At 44.7% G+C, this 20,649-nt stretch overlaps 1 protein-coding gene across 1 annotated transcript in view; it reads right to left on the bottom strand.

Moving 5' to 3' along the window:
* Nucleotides 1–441: 441 nt before the first annotated feature.
* Pard3b (par-3 family cell polarity regulator beta) overlaps nucleotides 442–20,649 on the bottom strand; it is a 986,690-nt gene continuing 966,482 nt past the window's right edge. The window contains exon 23 of the mRNA XM_052749631.1: nucleotides 442–5,195. Coding sequence (XP_052605591.1) covers nucleotides 4,838–5,195 — 358 coding nt within the window. The 3' untranslated portion in view covers nucleotides 442–4,837. The remainder of the gene's footprint in view (nucleotides 5,196–20,649) is intronic.

The following is a 20,649-nucleotide window of genomic DNA, read 5'->3' as shown; positions in this document are numbered from 1 at the left end:
GAGTGTCCAATGTTCTCCAGAGTTTCCCGTGGACATGGCTGGTGCTGCACCGTGAGCACACTGCAGCTCAGCCTCTCTCTGTCCAATCTTGTCTGCATGAAGCCGATGCCCCTTTGCCCTGCTGCTCTTCTTGGGTGTTGCTATGGAGCTACTCAACTATTTAGTCCAGTGGGTCTCAACATGTGGGTCTCAACTTCTTTGGCAAACCTCCACAAATATTTATGAAACGATTCATAACCATAGCAAAATTACAGTTATGAAGTAGCAATGGAAATAATTTTATGGTGGGGGGGTCACCACAACGTGAGGAACTGTATGAAAGGGTCGCAGCATTAGGAAGATTGAGAGCCACTGTATTAGATATTGCTGCTACAGAGTGAGCACGCACAGGTCCACCTAATCATTCATCAGATTCCCCAAACAAATCAAGACACTGATATCTCACTGATTGAATAAAGCTTTATTTTAATGCAAAATAAAACATGAAAAATTTATATACTCATATACAATAACATCCAAAATGTCTTCAGTGATATAAATGGGAGCATATTAAAAAGTTTGTAAAGAATTCACTCTCCATCCCCATATGCCAAAATACGATTTCACATAATTTATCTTTAGAATATATGAACAGACGACTTGGTAATCATAAAAGAACAGGGGAGACGAGAGAAAGTATGGGTACAAACAACAGACTTTGTTTTATGTTCCAGTAGTAAATAGCATTGCAGATGGAACAGAACACTTTCTGAAGAGCAGATCAAGAGATGGGCTCAGAGTCTTTGGGAATGGTTCCCTTCCCACTCTGAGCTTAGTAGCCAAACCCAACTTTAAAAGCCAGGCCGTGGGAGATTGTGTGCCTATTTAAGGAGAGGAGGGAGAAAGTTACACTTCGAAGTCATAGTTCCACGTGAGAGTCCTGGCTTATTTTTAGATTTCTAACTTTTTTTTTTTGCCCTCTCTTTTATCAGAAAGGTGACTTTGTAGGGATATCTTATGGAGAATCCCCTTTCCCATCTCCCTGTTTCTACGAGAAACACTATTATGGATTTTTCTGAATGGAACTCCCTCCTGCCTAATTGAGTAAAACTTGGGACTTTCTGTTCACACGCACAGGGAAGCTGTGGGATGTCTACTCAATTTAAGGACAGTTTGAAAGCTGCTCACAGTGGATCTCAGTGTTTAATGCTGATGGGAATTTTACAGAGACACATTCCTTTTGTCAATCACCTTTCAATTCTTTCCACAGGCCTGAAATTCTGTAACACTGCTCAAACACTAAACAGCAAGCAAACAAAATGAAACACTGTTGATTTTCAGTGAAGGGAAAAGTAATTGCTCTTTATGGTCTTGGTCCCTCTGTGGACCAGGGAACAGAGGAACCAGCTCTTCCATCCTGAAGTTGCAGGAGGATTCCTTCACAAGGTAGATTTAGCTAAAAAAAAAAAAAAAAAAAAAAAATCAAGGCAGTGGATCCTGTTTTAATTTTATTCTGTCGGTAGCAGAAATAAGGCTCCAATAAAGCCTCCAAGGCTCTGTTTCTCTATGATGCCATCGAATCCATCAGACTTTTGCTCCACGAGGTCCTGTGGGTTCAACATAGATGTTCTGAAAAGTCTCGGAATAATGAGTTTTAGAATAATTTTTTCCTAAGCTTTGTTTGCTATGAAATCATGATTTAAGAAAATGTTCCTTTGTTTGCCTACTGCTTAACTCTGGAGGGAAACAGTATTAAGCCAAGAAGGATGGTGCCTCAGCCCAGGGGTGTGATGGACCAATGGGCGGTGTTTCTCTCTCTGTGGAAGACTGTATTCTCTAGAGACTAGAGGTTTTTAGTGGTCTCTCTCTCTTATCTTTCTAGTTATAGGAGAAAGGGAGGAAAGAGGGCCCATGAAGCTGGATGGCCTGCTAACAGGTTTGTAGGTCTTCATAAACCTTTCTCTCTGTTCCCAGCTACAGAGAGATACCCAGGTGAGTTTCCCCAAGGTTGTACATAGACTGGGAGCTAGTTTCTTCTTCTGGGGACCTGCTTATCATAGCCTGGACTTCCAGATGGCCAGCCGTTCTCCTAGAGCACTGAAAAATGGTCCTGCGGCTGTGGAGAGGGGACAGTGGGCGGGACAGTACTCCAGCATAAAGCTTACTGCCCGAGCGGTTCTTAACCGTTGCTTGGCTTGATGCAGCCTCCGTCAAAATATAATGTTAGTTCTTTAGGGCAGGATCAAATGCAGAGATTGCTATACTTTGAAGCAAGAAAAGAAAGCTGTTCTCATCTCCTTTTTGTTCTCTTTAATAATACCTTTGAGCCTCAGAGGGCCTCTCAGGATTAGCAACTGTTGGATGGACTGTGTACCCAACACAAAGCCAAGGTCTGAAGCAGCTGGTCTGAAGCCTGCAGATAGGGTACTGTGTGCCCAAGGTGTCAGTGCCGGAGCCAGAGACATGAGCAGTTATCCTCAAGTGCCTCTTCTCCAGAGCACACCACTGTCGCCTGACCGTGGCCCACCTTTAAGTGGTCCAGCCTTTCTGTAAGGGGAAACTTCTGCCTTGGATAGAATCAGTGCTTTACAGAAATTTGAGGAAAATATAGAACACACCAAGAGTAATCTTAAAAACAAACAAAAACAACCCCTCCTCAAAAAAAAAAAAAAAAGCGCCCTAGAGGGGGTCTCATTATATAGTCCAGGCTGGTCTTCAGCTCACCCTTCAGTTCAGGCTAGCTGCCACCTTGCGTCTGCCTGCCTTGACTTCCTGACTGCTTGGATTCTAGGCATGTGGTACCATGCCTGGCTTAAGAGTTGTTCTAATTCTCTCCCCCGTCCCCCCAAAAAAGTTGCATTTCCTTCACTGTATCAGTTTCTTTCAGGATTCCTTGGCTTAAAGGAAATGCCATTTTCAGCACGGTGGCCAGGGACCCTACAGTGTCGCCACAATACCTTGTTGGGCAGAGTCTGAGATCCTCCACCCCACTGGACAAATTACATATGATGTAAGGGTGCTGGCTGAAAAGGGAGGGCAGAGGGCAAAAAGCAAGTTGACAGTCAGTTTTCAGAGGGCCTCAGTCACTGTGGTTTAGATAACGATCTCTCTCGAAGTCCAGCAAAGGACACCATTTACGTCTAAACCCAGCAGCTGCATCATTCTTGGTAACAAAACTATTAAAAAAAAAAAAAAAAAAGCCTAAATTGGGCCAGATGGCTACTCTATGTATTTTAGAATACTATAATTCAGTCAATTCTGTTGGTCAGTGGTATTCTACTCTCAGCCAAAATATGTCTATATTGAACTAAAGACCTTTTGGGGAGGGGGGCGAGAGGGGAGGTGGGTGGCTTAAAGTACTTAGCAGTCGCTGAGAAATTCATAGTGCTGGCCGCGTCTGCCGTTTCTCAGTCTTTTGCGTGTGTCCCTGTTTGGATCAGATTGGAAGCTTCAGACGCTCTGTTGTGTAGAAAAGCTCAAAGGAAGCAAGAGTGGCTTTTCAGCTTCTTGAGCCAGAATGCTCTCTTTCTTTCTTTTGTCTTTTAAATCAGGTGGAGACCTTGGCTTTGCCCTGACATTTGTTAATGAGATATAGCAGATGCAGACTGATTTAATCTTACGAGTCTTCTCTCTTTACTTCCTCTGATTTCTTCCTCATCAAACTTCCAGAAGGCAATTTTCCCTTCTACTCTCCATACTGGTAATCACATGTGTTTGAACACACACACACACACACACACACACACACACACACACACACACACACACTTTTATCTACTTCTTTCTGGTGACCAGTTTCCTCACTGACCCAGGGGCAGATGGGTACTGTTTGGCACTGAGTCTGGAATTCACATCCCCAGGACATTGCTTTCTGTGTGGCCTGACCAGCAGGCTCTCCTTTCTTTACCCACACCACTCACATGTTTTCTTTATCCCTTACATAGAAGTCTAAAAGTAGAGGTCTCAGTTAACATAATTATAGGCATTTGGGGAGGACTCTGGAAGGAGCGATCTCCAAGCAAGCATGTCAGGGCCTGGGAGAGGGGAAAGCAAGGGCCGAGGGACCGCCACCCCTCTTCACCTGCTCACTGTGGTTCGTGGTTGGAATGAGCTCCTTCTGGAAGCTTGGACAGGTGTGCACATCCTCCCAGGACACTAATACTGCATTCTGATTCTACTGGCTTTTCTCTCAAAAGCAAGGATATGTGAAAGTTATGAATCAAACAAGCCGTACCAGGAGCCCAAGGTCGACTATAAATAAGGAAATGCAGTCTTCCCTTTGGGCCGAAAGTCTCACAGAGGTCACTGGTCATGTTTTATTGTTACATTGTTCTCAGTGAAAACACAGTGCTCGTGAAGATGCCCGTATTTGCAGCTTCTCTACTCTACTACTGTGTAGGCCTCCCAGCTCCAAGGTCAGGGCTGAGAGAGTAAGTCTCCGAATGTGAGTGACTAGGCCTGGCCGAGACAACCTCCACTGTATTGCTACCTCTACTTTGTGCAGTGATGGGGTCGGGGCTTGTAATCAGCACTGGTTTTCTAGCCAGGGTTTACTATAGTGGAGCTCCACTGGCTGTTAATCAATTGCCACTCTCCTGGAATCGACCAATTCTTCAAGCCTTTCAAGTATCAGGAAGTACTGTTTTTATGACCCCACACTCCTTCTTCCTTTTGAATCCACACCCCCAAGCCCCTGTCCCCTTTTTCTCTCTTCTGATTAGCAGTCAAGTATTGAATCCTCAGGGAGCAAGAGCGTCCCTGTACCATGGGCACCGAAACCTGGGTTAGGCCTCAGGGTCTAGCAAGGGCAAAGGTGGTGTTGGATGTCTTCCTTGCTTGGAAGATGTCTGATGTTCAGCTATACGGCTGCGGTCATGGGGTTCTTCTGCCTGGGATCCTGGTTACGATAGGGGTTCCGCTCAGGGCTGCCCCCTCGGGGCCTTGCTCTGCCCACCTCCTGATAGGTTGTAACTCGCTGGTGCTGAGGTGGGGAAGGCGGAACATCTTGTCTGAAGGGTCCTTTGTGCTGCTGGGCTGGTGGGCGCGGATAGTACTGCGGATATCGGAGATCTGCCACCCTCAGATCTGAGGAGTGGGGATAGCCCCCTCTCGGGGGATGTACAGGATGAGGCCCTGGGTAGTATGGAAGCTCTCTCTCACTGTAGCGCCCTCGGGGTGCTGCGGTCAGGTAGTCCATGGGATCTGCTGAGCCTCTCCTAGAAAGAGAAGCAGAGAGAGGGGGGGTCAGGAGCTACGGAGCTGCTCCCAGCTGAAGACGGCATGCTTCTGCCATGGCCGCAGTTGGCTGTGACCGCACCCGAGGTCTGGGCAAGGGTATATGAGCAGATGTGAAGTGTACCCTTAAACAACGAGAGAGGGAATCGTCTCCTCTTTGGCATCTTAGACTTCAAGGTGAAAACCACGTGCCAGGGAAGGCAGAGCAACAAGAATGTAAGAACTCTGGCCCTTGACACCACGAGCTACTATATCACCTAGGACAGTTGACACTCACCTTGGTACATGAGAAGAAATACATCCCTGCATTGTTATTGTTTATCCCCCTTCATATTCACTTTTATTACAGCGATCAAACTAGTTTCCTCTACACAGTGAGGTTGCGCTCTGTTAGAGCCCACATCTGTATGAGATATGGTAGCATTAATAATACAGTGGGTCAGAGTCGTCATAAACTATACTTACTCATTTCCCTCCGAGAAGGTGAGGTGCTCATTGAGTGGGCTGTGTGTGGCCTTGGCTAAGTCCGGGTGGCTGCTGTCACACCCCTGTACGCGCCTCCCCTCTACGGTTCCCCAAAGAACTCTCAACTCAAGGCTGGGAAAGACCCACCTGGAACTGTGATAAAAGTAATTAAGTCTATCACAAATTCAGTAGCAAAAACCAAGTTGCCCCGCATAATGGGCAGCATACAGAAAGGTCCAGGGCAAGAACACAGGCTAATCGGAAACAAGCCTGTCGGGAAGTTTCTACTGAAGACAAGTATCATCCGATCTGTTCGCCGTAACAGAAACAATCCGTCTCTAGACAATGTGCAGATGATGGCATCTTGGCTAGCCTGGGGTGAGACACATGACTTCTGTTTGCAGCCCTTAAAATCCCAATAAACCTTCTGTGCACATACTCGCCAGTACCATTTACCACGTCACCAGATTCCTCCATTCTTTATTCCTCTGCTCTTCATGTTTAAGGAGAAACAGCAACAATAATAATTACTGAAAAGCTTGCCAATGTCAGCGTTCAGACCGCTTGGACACTTGAAAGAAGTGACAGGGCTATATAAGAATACCATGCCTGTGGTTAATCAGGCGCTGTCAGTGAGGGTCAAAATCACCCTGTAATCTGTGGAGTTGGATGTTAAAACAGCCCTGTCCCCCAAATCAATGAAGGTTTGACAAGCTCTGAGCTCCGGGAGCATGTGGCAACGTAGGCCTCAGGATGAATGATACAGTCTCCCATCTACATTTATCTGTGTGGGTGTGTGCCCTAATTTTGCTATGTATAATAATGAATGATAGATCCATGAATTTGGGGGGTAATTTCGTTAGCGAGAGTTTTCAGATAAAAAATTAAATTGTTTGCGTACAAGTTATTTATAGCATCAGCTGGCATTACTCAGTTCGGGCCGCTTTGCTCTATGCTAAATTGCCCATGACAAATAGAGCAGGCATACATCGCCAGTCATCTGTCACTGTGACCCTGCAAAATAAAGGACCCGGTTTTCACCATCCCTTTTCTTGACAATTTCATTTTTTATTTAGAAAATTTCTAGCACTCATTGTATCTTTTATTGTAAAAAAAAAAAATTAAAGACCCCTTCTCTCAACCATCATGCTCATTTCTGTTTTCTTTGGCTCGAGCTGGAGATTGCAGAAACACTAAAAAAAATCCTTAACCTGTGTTTCCTCTCAAAAGCTACCAGAGGTATTTCTCTGCATGAAGTGGAACATGTGGTTTCTCTGCACTCATTTTAAGTCCTCAGGATAAATCACTGACATTTGCAACACACAAACATTATCTGCCTTAAAATGAACGCGCAACCAACACTCCCTCTGGACTCTCTTAGCGGGAATGTTTCCTGTTTAAAATGGGAAGAGAGAAGGGAGAAATTCCAGGCCTTGGGTTTTTTTTTTTTTTAGGGTCCTGGTCTCTCTCTAAAGATTTCTCTCTTTTAAAACAGAACATTATAAAAGACAGAATGCCTTGGGGTTTGCTTTTTTTTTTCTTTCTTTTTTTTTAAGCTATGGAGAGACAGTCCAGAGCAAGTGGTGACGGGCTAGAAGCCACCCTGAGCGACTCGCAACCCTGAGTGACTTGACGGTGTGCATGTGGGGCCAGAGAGGAGACTATCTCCTCTCTCACACCTCTCCCTGTGACGATCCAGCACTCACTGCAAGGAGGAGGGAGGGTTCCCAGGGCAGAGAGGGCGACCCCAAGATAGCATCACGGTCCCAGAGGGCTTCTCTGGAGGAGGATTATATGTTGGGGAGTTTGCTTACATGTGGCAGACACCAAGTGAGGCGCTGCTCTTTGTCAAGCAGTGGTGGCATGGAGATTGTCTTTTTCTGTAGAACTCATCATAACAGTTATTGTTTGTAATTTTTCAGGGAGAAGAAAAACAATGAGTTGCTCTGTAAAAACACAGATTGAAAGTTCAAAGATGGCTGGGAGCACTTTCCTCCTGGTCTGCTGTTTATAACATTTTTTTTCCCCTTAAAGCCTATCATTTTCTATAGGCTTTCACCAGAACAGCTTCTAAACTATTGCGAATATTATCACATGTATATGCTCATATAAACATTTAAAAGAACCATTTCTGGGGACTGGGGAGATGGCTCAGAGGTTAAGGGTACTCTTGCAGAGGACCAGAGTTCCATTCATTCCTTAGAACCCACACGGGGTGGCTAACATCCTCTTGTAACTCTAGCTCCATAGGGTCTAAGCTACACTCATGTACACATGTGTGCCCACACACATGCACAGGCACTTAAAAAGTAACAATTTTTAAGCAGAAAAAAAGAAAGCCTCCTATATGAGTCACTTTTCCCCACACAGACAAGACGTGGGATAGAATCAACGTAAGTGTCGGGGAAGGAGTTCATTTTGGCATACAGTTTCAAAAGGAACAGTCATCCTGATGGAGAAGGCAGACAGAGCAGCCTTGTGAACTGGGGGGATAGCTAAGCTCCGCACATGGATGTGGGGATCAGTAAGCTAATGGGAACCGTAAGTGGACATTACCTTCAAGGTCCACTCCAGGGCAACCCATTTCCTTTGGACAGGTCACATGGACCAAAGATTCTACAACTTCCCCAAACAGTGCCATCAGCTGAGCACCAAATATTCAAATCGAATGATCCCATGAAGGGAACATTCCCTTTAAGTTTCCGTTTCCCACTGAATAGGATTATTTCTGGAAGCCAGGGGATTTAGGTTTCGCTTGGAAACTCCTAGGGATGGCTTCAGGTATGTTCCAAATCACAATGATGCATGCAACTAGGAAAATGATGAATATTAAACTGTTTTGCTGAAAAGTGACCAAGTCATAGGTCTAAACCGCAAAACTTCCTCTTTAGCCACAGAACTGAGTAAGGGAGGGAGAAAGAGCTGAGATGCTGTTGTTTTTGTTAATCTTTAGTGTCTTCTTCCTTAGTGTCTCTCTATGTGTGAGATTTAGTGTCGGTGAGGAGAGCAGAAACTCAGTTTGTCCTGGAGAAGGCTTCTCAGAGGGACTCACATGACCTGCCTTGAGCCAATCCTAACAAATCCAGGGCAGCTTCCTCAGGAGATTGGATTAACACAAGGACCCAAACTGCATGTATGTCAGTACCTCAGGACTCCAGATTGCTCATGTGACCCTAGGAGTCTTATTTGTATGTATTATTAATTTCTTTAAAATAAAGATGAAACCCCCCAATTTGAAAGTCTTCCACAGAAACCATATTTACTGTAGGAAAGAGAAACATGACTGTATTTGTTTTTCTTCTAACTTTGAGTGAAGTTCTGGGAAAATTCCCTTCAAATTTCTGTTTTCTTTCTGAGTAGGCTCATTTCTGGAACCCAGAGACTTCGGATTTGCTTGGAAACTCACAGGACTGGTTTCAGGTATGTTTTCACTCACAGAGATGCATGCCACAGTGCAAATAATGAATGTGAACCATTTGGCCCAAACATGACAAAGCCACAGGTTATTTACATGCAAAGTAACAAATAGAGGACTTTCTTTTTGTGACATCTTACTGTGTCACTAGTTTACATTTAGTGAAAGACACCTGGAAATGAGAGCCTCCACTGATCAGCCAGTCCCTGGGTACCAGCCATCATCACATATGAAAGGATGGAAGATAGGCTTCTGTTGGGTTAATCAATTATGCCTGGGAAGGGGGAATGGCGTTGGAAGGACAGATCACTATAATGCTTTCTACCATCAGTAGGTTGCTGCTCTCAGTGGAGTGGGGAAAGGTACAAGGACAAGTGTCCATCCTCCTCTTACCTTTGTATCTCCACCCTCAGTGCTCACTCCACATGGAGTGAGAATTTGAAAGAAAATGGCCCCTAAAGGGAATATCGCTATTAGGAGGTGTGACCTTGATGGAGTAGGTGTGGCCTTGTTGGAAGAAGTATATCACTGTGGAGGCGGGCTTTTTTTTTTTTTTTTTTTTTTCTCCCCAAGAGACAGGGTTTCTCTGTGTAGCTTTGTGCCTTTCCTGGAACTCACTCTGTAGACCAGGCTGGCCTCGAACTCAGAGATCCTGCAGGTGGGCTTTGAGGACTCATATACGCTCAAGCCACGCCCAGGGAGACGGCCTACTTCCTGTTGCCTGCAAAGTGTAGGACTCTCAACTCCTTCTCCAGCACCTTGTCTGTCTGCACTCCGCCATGTCCCACCATGATGATAATGGACTGGACCTCTGAACTGTAAGCCACCCAACTGAATGAACGCTTTCCTTTGTAAGAGTTGCGGTGGTTTATGGTGTCTCTTCCCAGCAGTAGACACCCTAACTGTGACACCCCATTTAGTCATTCTCACTGCATTCGCCTTTCACTTGGCCTTGTGGTACTTACTCAGTGGCTGTCTGGGAACCTGGCACTTACTCTCAAGCCTCTGGCAATCTCCCTTGGAGCTCCGCACAGGGCTTTGTGTCTCCTAGGCGCTCCATAAATGTATGTTGAGCTTATTTGAGGGGAGATGCACAAATGTACACAGTAAGCAGAGATTGTTAGATGTGGTTAGATGAGCATTAGGGGCTGGAGGAGAGCAGAGGAATAGAAGGGAAGAGCAGGTTCACTTGGAGCCAGAGATTGATGATGGCTGAAGTAAGAGCGATTTCTAATTTTTCCAGAGGAAAGAACGTAGGGGGAATGAGGAAAGGATTGGATCCAATATAGAAAGACTTTGAAGTTTATTAGAGTTCTCTGGCACCACAGGGCAGATGTACAGATGAACTCACAGTGACTGTAACAACACACACAAGACCCGTGCAAACTCCAGCCAGTCAAAACTCCAGCATGGAGGGGGCAAGGTGGGCATGAAATCCCACCACTAGCCGAGAAGCTACTATCATTTTGTAGTTACTGGGTGGTGGAGAGTCAGTTTTCTTTAATGATGAGACCCTTAGTAGGTCAGCCAGATGCTAAGACCCATTCTCAACAGCAGTTGGGGCAATACAGACTAGACTCAGTGGGAAAAGGGGAAAAAAAAGAAAGTTCAACACTGGGTAGGAAGGGATGGTTGATAATAGGAGTTGGTGGGGTGAATATATTCATAATATATTATATGAAATCATCAGTGAATTAATTAAAATACTGTTTTAAACAAACTGGTTTATTATTATTATTGTTTTAAATGACTGGGTTTACTAGGTACAGGTTACGTGCATTTACTCAAATATCAGTTAAGGAATGGTTTCACAATAGTCTGGCAAGGAACTTTTCTTTATTTCTGTCATAAACACAGGGATGTAGGAACATCTTGATTCATGTTCAAGATAAGGCTCCAGATAAGGGATTGGATGGAGACTGTTGAACTCACGTGCAACCAGCACGGTTTTGAGTACTGAATTTCAAGGTTAATTAATGAACATAAGCCAGAGGTGGAGGTGATGTCCAGTGCCCCTCAGCTGCAGCACTAGCCCATGTTTCTCCACAAAAACACACATGATGGATGACTTTCATCTAAAGCACACATGCCCAAGAGAGGCAGAAAGTAGGATCATGCAGACCTGTCTACCACCTGCTGTAACTCAATGCCCTTTCCTCCCAGTGAAGAGAGACCACAGTTGGCATGAGCAGGACCTGCTCTGCTGCAGGGAAGATGGGAACTATTTGTAACCTTTGGTTCTTCTAACAGCCCCGACAAGGCTTTCTGACCATGATGCGCGTGTCTCGGGTCCGGGGTTTAGGACCATGTCTGCATCTCATCCACCAAGCTCCTTGTAGGATGGAGAAAGTTCACTGAAACTGAATAGCCACAGGTAGGGGTGGGAGAGCAGTGACTAAGGCATAAGCCAGTGTGAAGACTGTTTTGAGAAGAGGTGAATTCAAAGGTAAAGAAATAAGGTTTGCAGTACAAAGTGTGAAACCACAAGGAATTCATAAGCAAGGACAATGCCCACCTCAGACATACGTATTGGATCCCCCCCCCGCACCTGCTTCCCAGTTTTGGATAAACTTACAAAGGGCAAATTCTTGTCTCTCTCAATTTCTATAGGATACCATGTGTGTTAGTAGCCTAAACAAAAGATAATTAAAAAACAAAACAAAACAAACAATCCAAAACCAACCCCCTCTTTCCTTTATGGCAGTAGTTCTCAAGCTGTGGGTCGCAACCCCTTTGGCAAGCCTCTATGTCCAAAGCTACTTACATTAAAATCTACAACAGTAGCAAAATTACAGTTATGAAGTAGCAACAAAAATAATTGTATGCTTGGGGTCACCTCAGCATGAGGAACTATATTAAAGGATCACAGCATCAGGAAAGCTGAGAACCACTGTCTTACGGGTTTCTTTCTTTTTCTTTTCCTTTGGTAAAAATTGATTGTAACCAAATTTGGGGCTAGAATAGAATCAAGCCGTATGGTATGAGCCTCCTGGTGCTGTGTGACGAACATGTTTGTCCTCATTGGCAGGATGTGGACACGGGTGAAGCTATGTTCCTTCTCAAATGTGCCACACAGAGTGGGCCCCTGCCCCAGTATTTGTAAAGTGTTGCAAAGCTTAAAAAAAAAAAGGCAGTGCAAACTAATATGCTCTTAAGCTGCCTGTGTTATGTGGACAGAGACGCTTTTAGTCTGTGTTTGGAATTCCTTAAGGGTCAGGTTTCCAGTTACCAAGCCTTCATCCGTGGTCCAGGCACGAATGTGGTTGGCCCGGATTAGCAGAGCCCTCTGCAAAGTATATTACATAGCTTTGATTTCAGCAGATTTTACAGAGCCATAAAATATAATGACCATTTGATGACCTATGATACAGAAATGATTGTGGAAAAAAATTCCTGCTTTCATCACTCACATTTCCCATCACATTATGAAGAGGGGCCCTTGCATTCTCCGCAGAGAACTGGAAAGAGGAGTGAGTGTCACCGCAGACTTCTGGCCCCCTTTTAACACCAAGGGAATGTTTCCAGAGAAAATGAAAGAGAGCTAGCAATGACCGAGGACTCAGAAGACAAACACCGCTTTGATCACGCCCATTTGATTTCTCCATTTGTGCCTTCCATCAGCCACCACAAATAGAATTCATTTATGAACAAATGACATGTACAGGGAGTCTTAGCTTCAACATCAGTCTGGCAGACAGATACGGAAAATGGCCCTTAAGAGTACTTCATCCTGTCAGATGGTGGTCCTGCTTGAATAACCTCTTTTATGAGGGGGTGAGAGTTTTCTAAAGTATCGTGTCAAGGACATTTGGAAAGGACAGGCCTGGGGACATAGGTGGAGAAGGAGTTCTTGCGGAAATCAAGAGCTGTCCTGAATGGCTGCAAAACCAGTCATGGAATCCATTTCTGAGACATGCGAGTAGATAATTACCCTGTAGTCTCTTGAGCCACAGAAGGGGTTTATGTAAAGAGAATAGGGACCAGAGAAAGGAATCATAACTTGACTAACCAGGCCAGTACGTCACTTTCCTCTTTTTCTATTGTCTCAGAAGTTCTGGACTCTCAGGATCCAAACATCGAGGATTTCATCTGCTTGTCACGTAGGAGAGTTTGGTTCCATTCCAAGGGCAGACTTAAGGAGCTGACAGGTCAGGGCCTATCAGGGCCTGAATTCTAAAAGCTGCTTCCTCTGCCCCTCAGGAGAGGTGCTATGCAACTCCTGCCCAAGGTTACTTCCTGTAGACAGGGTATTCCTGAGGTAAAACACAGATTCTCAAAAGCTGCCTTTCCCTACTCCCTGTTTAGGTTATATAGACAGTTACAGTAACGTAATACAGACAGTTCTCGGAGAAGATATTCACATCTACCTCTTTATCCCTTCAACTGATTCCTAAATTAATATAAATTAAATGAGTCATGTTCCCTTTCCCCTCCTCCCATCAATTTCCAAAGCCTGGGGATTTTGATGTAAATCACCTATAATCGTTACAATCCCTTCTCACCCTGGGTGAGAAGTACAGTGAAAGAGACAAAGCTTTCCAGCATCGTGTGTGTGTGTGTGTGTGTGTGTGTGTGTGTGTGTGTGTGTGTGTGTGTGTAGCTTCCACTTCACGGTTTCATTAGGACACAGGAAGATTCTGGCACTGAAAACATCTTACTCTGAAATCCAGAAGCAGAAACGTTAAGTGCTGGGCCCAGCGCCACTGCGCTCCTCGGGCTCTGTAACCAGCATCAGATGGGGTTTGGAACTGCAAAGATTCAAAGCAAGCTGAGCAGGATAGCTCCTCTGCAAGTGCCTAGGGCAAACCCAGTCCCATCCGAAGCATTTTTTCCAAGTTAACCTCCTTATTCCTCATAATCGTGTGATAGGGTAGACACCATTATTATCCATGGCTTGAGACCAGGCAAGGCAGAACAAAGATGTGAAGTGACTTGATTGAAAGCCCACAGGGGGTGTGGGGAGGGCAGTGGAAAGGCCTAGAGTCCACCCAGGCAGGCAGACCCAGGCGCCTCTTGCTTGACTGCCAATCCTGCCCTCACTTGCTTCATGCCAGCTTACGATGTCCCAGTGCTGGGTGAAAAAAAAAAACCAAAACTTCATACTTAGAAACACATTTTTGAAATGAATCTAATGGGTGAAAAAAGGCAAAAGAGAGTTTTTCCTAATAAGTGTTTTGGCTTTGGGAAACTTGAAGCTAGACATTCTGGAGGTACTTGTAGGATGCCAAAGAAACACCCAGAATTCCAAGTTGAAAGTCCCACTCAGACACCCTGAGCTGCCAGCAGGGCAGGAGGGTGGACTTTCCTGGCCCCTTTTAGGAAAACCAGACAGATATTTGTATGGTTCTGTCTGCAGGGCCCTATGTTCAAGGTACAATATTTTCAATATTAGTGTCAATACTCAAGGATGTATTCACTCAACATACACCTTTTTTTTCAAACCCATGCATACAGGATGGGGCTACGAAACCCCCTTTCTCCCAGTGGCCCCTGAGGGTACTGATGCAGGTTAGCTAGGGCACCGAAGGAACTCCACTATGGCTGTGGACACACAGCCACCTGCAGTGGCCTTTCTGGAGAATGACATGATGACCTAATGGACCACGAGAAAGCCAGACTACTCTCTGTCTCCCACTCCAGCCCAGCCATTCCGTTTGAGCAAATGTCCTCATGTCTGTGGCTGGCTGTGCTTGCTGCTGTGGTTTTATTTGAGCTCGAATCTCCTTTCCACTAGACCATTACAACAGCACTAGAAAACCTGGACTCAGAGACAAGCGGAACAAGTTGTAGTCCGTTTCAGAAAGTGCAATTCAATAGCCCAGCACTGTAAAATGTGTTCTTGGGAGTCTCAAGGACAGCTGGAGAGCGGTCACTAGCTCTGAAGCAATTCTGAGCATACTAAACTCTCAAGTGACAACATGGTAGGACTTCTAAGGCAGGTGACTTTGACCTTTTTGGGGGATTGCATGAATATTTACAGTGCTTGGATGTGATGTTCTCAGATTTGAAGTCTTGTCAATTTTCGTGTGTGCTTCAGTGTGTAAAAGTGCCCCAAGCCCCTCCCACCTTTATATCTAGTGATATTAATTAGATGAAATAAAGTTTATAGACCATTTTGTAAACGTCTAGACTCGCCTTCTGTTCTAATAAGTGGGCATGCTAGTAGTTTAGTAGTTTAATGGGGACAAAGTAGCTAAAAGACATGTGGACCAGAGACCTGTGGGAAGTGGGAGCAAGGATTTGCTCTCAGGGCCTCTTAGTCCCTCATCTCCTTTTCTTTGCAAGCTTCTCCAGAAAGTGGCTTCCAGTATCCTTCCCTCAATGGTAGCCTGAGCTTCTGGGTGCCACCCTCAAGTGCAGGAGCATGGCTTTGGGGGCAGCATTGGCTGGACTCAGAGTGTCACCTGGGAGAAATTTGGGTTGTGCAACTTACTCTTCCACAAACATGGCTGGGTGAATTTTAGGATTATTAATTGGACAGTTGCCCCGATGCCCAACACCATGGCAATGTGTCCACTCCCACCCTGTTTCCATTAGATGACGTAAGTGGAAAGTATGTTAGCCTCCCTGTGCTAATTTTGATGAGACCTCAGTATCTCATGATGTTTTCACCATGACATAGAAGGCAATTCTCAGCCTTCATTTCCTGTCTGTACTAAGCAGGCTCTGAGGTGCCTGGCTGAGTTCTTTATGCACACCTGTGGTTGAGTTATTGGTCCCACTCAGTTCCCTGGTCTAGAGTCCATCTCATTATTTAGTGTAGTGCTTAGGAAAGGGCATTTTTGGGATGATGAAATTTTTCAATAAATAATTAAGGGATTCATAGGTACTGGTGACTTGTGCTGGGCTCCCCATCCTGCTGAGGTCTCTAAATCCTCTGGTTGATCTTTACATGGCTGGTAAGAGTGGCTGTTAATGGCATTACTAGCCTTTAACTTTCATCTTTTATTAAAATGAGATTTATTGTTTCCATGTCTCCTTCTGTTGTAGTATGGCCCATCAGCCTAGCTTCTTTGGGTCCTATCCTTGCTTTGGTGCTGGCTAAAAAGGAGCAGCTGGCAAATAAAGGCTTATAATCCCCCAAACTGATGGGTGGACTATGAAACCACCCTGCACTCATCATTATCTCCTCCTCCTCCTCCTCCTCCTCCTCCTCCTCCTCCTCCTCCTCCTCCTCGTTGTCCTCCTCACCCATTTCCAGTGTTTTTGTATGGTCACTTTCTCAAGACTTCCACACCCCACCTCCAGTCCCTATAAAGCAACACTGATATGTAGGTCCAGAGCCACCGATGAGCATATTTCACAGAGACAGTAAGACAAGCTTTTATTGTGAAGGGGCTCCTTCAGATGTTATTCCATCCTACATTAGTTCCCTAACGCCTTGGTTTATTGATTTATTCCTCGAACAATTCAAAGAAAACTGAAAACTCACCCTGCCTCCTATCACTTTGAATGTTGCTTTGCTCTTGGCCATGTTTGGTATGGGTATGTGTACCAGCATGAGACGATTTCCCCTATTTTTATACTACATGCATTCTGTCTGTGCAGCGGCAACCTCAGTTCTTAAAATCAGTCATGAAACCGTGGCTTTAATAATTTAAATAAAAGCTTATCACAGGAAAGCAAATATTTACAAGTATGAGTTATCTAATTTAAAGAAATTAATTAAAAGTAAATGCTGAAGTAATTTAAAACTAAAGAGCCATTACCAAATAAAATGTTATTTCCCATGTACCCATGCCAGCTCATTTTGGGGGTCTAAGAGAGACAGTGCTCTTCTTGCTTCAAGCTTCTAAACCCACCACACCACTGGGTCTCTTTGGCCCTGTTATGTGTGCGGGCACTCTCAGCCGACATGTCTGAGGGACTTTAAGATGTATCCATCAGTGCATGGTGGGGGTGAGGGTATCAGCAGGAGAGGCTGAAGTGGCAGGTACTGTGTAGAGGACTGGTTCTCATCCTGTGGGTCACGACCTCTTTGGAGGTTGAACGACCCTTTCACAAGGGTCGCCCAAGACCATCAGAAAACACAGAAATTTACATTACGATTCATAACAGTAACAAAATTACAGTTATGAAATTGTAACAAGAGTAATGTTATGGGTGTGTGGGGGGGTCACCACAACAGGAGGAACTGTATCACTGGATCCCAGCATTAGGAAAGTTGAGAACCACTGGTGTGGAGGATGATGGAGAGGGCTCGGCTGTTTTGGGCCTCAGTGTCCTATGTGTCAAGTGGGGCTCTTGAGAAGTTCTTTCCTCCCTTCCTCCAGTGATGGGATCTGACGCAGACAAAGCAAATGGAAAGAGTTGCTTTTACTAAGGTGCTCAGTCCTGGGTGAAGTTGAATTCCTAGTCCATTTTATTCCGAAGTAAAATTGTGTTTATGACTCATAGTCAAATGTTGCTGACCAAAGACTTAGCATAAGGTGTAAACAAATCTCACCCTTATAGCCACGTGGTGCAGACCTTCTGTGTGTACCCTACACTACATAGAGAAGCCAGGATAGACATTACAACCTGTAGGTCTGTTTTATATCAACATCTACATTCACAGTGCATACAGAGCTGTGTGGTGCTGAGTTTTTTTTTTCAAGGTGGCTCCTCATATTTGAAATTCAAGTGATTTCATAAAAGAATTAAGGTCTTTCATGTAAAAATTCAGCTTTTCCGCTTTCAAGTAAAAATTCAGCTTTTCCATTTTTCTTAAAATTCAAGACTTGCCACAATCAGCTGGAGTTACTCTCTCCTCTCCAGGCAACGTCTTTGTCTTTTTCAGACTCGTTTTTCTTTTTTCTTTCCACAGTGTTTCCCACAAGCCTCTCGAGTAACTTAGGTGCAGGGTTTCTGCTTTGTGTGACGAAATCTCCCTCCCTGTGTTCCCACACCACCACACCCAGTTTGCATCTTCCATTTGAAGGCGTATGCTGCCCATGTTTTCTCATTTAAGCAGCGAGGCTTCTGGGAGGTCCACTGCCATTGCCACTTTACCCAGTCCACTTTAAATCACTAGAAATACATTTCTCATCCAGTCTTCAGATAGTGACTCCAAAGAGAGGCTCATAGTTGGGGAGTTTCACACAGGCCATTTCATTTTCCGACACGGTACCTTCAGCTCTGTCAAATGAAGGCAACAGAACAGGCGGCCTCCGCTGAGTTGCGGGAGGTTACCCTTTCGTGACCCCCATAGGAACCACACAGGAGCCAGTGCAAGGTGACCTCAGCTCATGTTGCCGCCTTTCAGCCCAACCTGGGCCAACTCAACTCTGACTGGACCTCTTCACTTATCTGTGCCTTGGTCTCGCCATCTGTAAAGTAATACGTGCTTTTCTTCTTAGAAGAACAAATGGAATGATATGGATAAAAGCATATCGGAGGAAAGTTAGGATAAAATGAATCCGAGATCTTATATTACTCTCTTGTGTAATAATTATGAAGGGAAGGCTGCCTTCCCTAATGGGATGAGCAGGTCAGAATTTACAGTCCCCATTGAGGGGGCCTCATGCCGATGATCTCCATGGATAACAACATAATACTGTAGATTTTTTTTTTTAATCTTCACTCAGCAGGGTAATAGCAGACCTCTCCTAAAGGGCAAAGGCGTCCCACTTCTGAGATGGTGGGTTCTAATTTACCTCCTTGTTCCATGATTTTATGAGGAATGTATGTAGGTAACTGTTATCAGGTTGTTAAGCAGTTTGATGAGGTGTGAAGTAGCCCTTTAATTGTTTTATTTACAACATACAGTTCACTAACATCTCATTGGGGAATTCTCTAGTTAGTTGATTAATATAAGACTAGTTTAGTGAAGCACAACTTGGTAAAACCAGAAGGTAAAACATAGCCACTCAAATTTAACAGTCTTAAAGCCATTTGTTAATTTATTCAGTTGAGGTTAAGAAACTACTGGCACTAACTAAAACATTTGAAAAATAATAGGGAAAATCAATCTGGGGAAAAAGAACTAAATTTAAATCTATTACTTGGTATGCTTCAGGGTCCCTTTAATTTGTCAGGATAGGTGGTTAGAATTGCTTTTGGATGTCAAATGTTCCTTAAAAACATTCCCGTTATCATTGGGCGGTGGTAGCGCACGCCTTTAATCCCAGCACTCGGGAGGCAGAGCCAGGCAGATCTCTGTGAGTTTGAGGCCAGCCTGGTCTACAGAGTGAGATCCAAGACAGGAACCAAAACTACACAGAGAAACACTGTCTCCAAAAACCAAAATAAAAAAAAAATCCCCTTATCACTCTTTTGTGGTTTTAAATCTGGACTGATGAATCTCCTACTGTAAGCCTGCTCTAGAAGGCCATTTTACTGCTTGGATAGTCACGTGATGAAACAATCTCTAAATAGCATCGAGCAGCTGAAAAAGGAAAGAGCCTCGAGACCCATCGCAAAGGATTGTATTGCCCACCTGGGTTGAAGTGAGATGAGGGGCAAGATGACACAGAAGCTTGAAGCTGGGTGAGGGTTAGAGGAAACCTGGTGTCTTAGTTAGGGTTGCTATTGTGGTGAAGAGACACTGTGACCATGGCAACTCTTACAAAGGAAAACATTTAATTGTGGTGACTCACTTACAGTTCAGAGGTTCAGTCCATCATCATCATGGTGGGACATGGTGGCATGCAGGCAGACATGGTGCTGGAGAAATACCTGAGAGTCCTCCATCTTGCAGGCAACAGGAAGTAGACTGTCTCTCTAGGCATGGCTTGAACTTATATGAGACCTCAAAGCCTGCCTCCACAATGACACACTTCTCACAACAAGGCCACACCTACTCCAACAAGGCCACACCTCCTGATAGTGCCAATCCTTTTGGGGGCCATTTTCTTTCAAGCCACCACACCTGGTGTAGACATTGGGCTTCCTATAAGGGTGTTGGGCAAACAGAAAGGGCATCTTGGGGATGAAATCAAAAGGTAATACCAGGGAGTAAGGTCAAAGGCCAAGTGAAGTGCTCTTGGTCTTGTCAAATTGAATGTCATCGGATCCTTTGCTCCCTGAACCAGATGCCCTTCCTGTGAGTTTTAGCCCTGTAGTAATGCTGAAAGTTAAGTCATTCTCAGTTTAAAGCTCTTTGGTATGATCATATAAGGTGACACAAGCTCTCTAACATTATCCGGACTTCATCCTGTTTAAGTAAAGTTCTGCCTCTATGGGATGACTAGGCATATTTATCTGTGTCCTTGTGTGACATCAGCATCTGAGGGGTTCACGATGGCAAGGGCTTCTATCGAGTTCCTATAGCCTACTCAGAGCTGGCCCAAGACACTCAGCATAGTATCTAGTCATGGATATTATCTGGATACTTCTCTCATGGAAGGAGTTTCTCTTTTCTTTGAACTGAAAGCTCATTGAGTTTTAGATGTGGACCTTTCCTTCCCAGCCAGCATCCTGTGTGTGGTGTCTAGTACTAAAGCTCCTTTGGCCACACAGTCAGACTCTGCCTGAAAGAGTAAAGACACCGAGATAAAATAAAACGAGAACTTAACAACAGTGAAGTATGGATTAATGGGTACAGTTCACTGGGTTGTTAGGAGACAAAATTAGAG

The sequence above is a fragment of the Peromyscus californicus genome, unplaced genomic scaffold (genome assembly GCF_007827085.1).
Source record: "Peromyscus californicus insignis strain IS unplaced genomic scaffold, ASM782708v3 Scaffold_21__1_contigs__length_65335640, whole genome shotgun sequence".
Classification (NCBI taxonomy): domain Eukaryota; kingdom Metazoa; phylum Chordata; class Mammalia; order Rodentia; family Cricetidae; genus Peromyscus; species Peromyscus californicus.
This window is presented reverse-complemented; position numbering and strand designations above follow the sequence as displayed.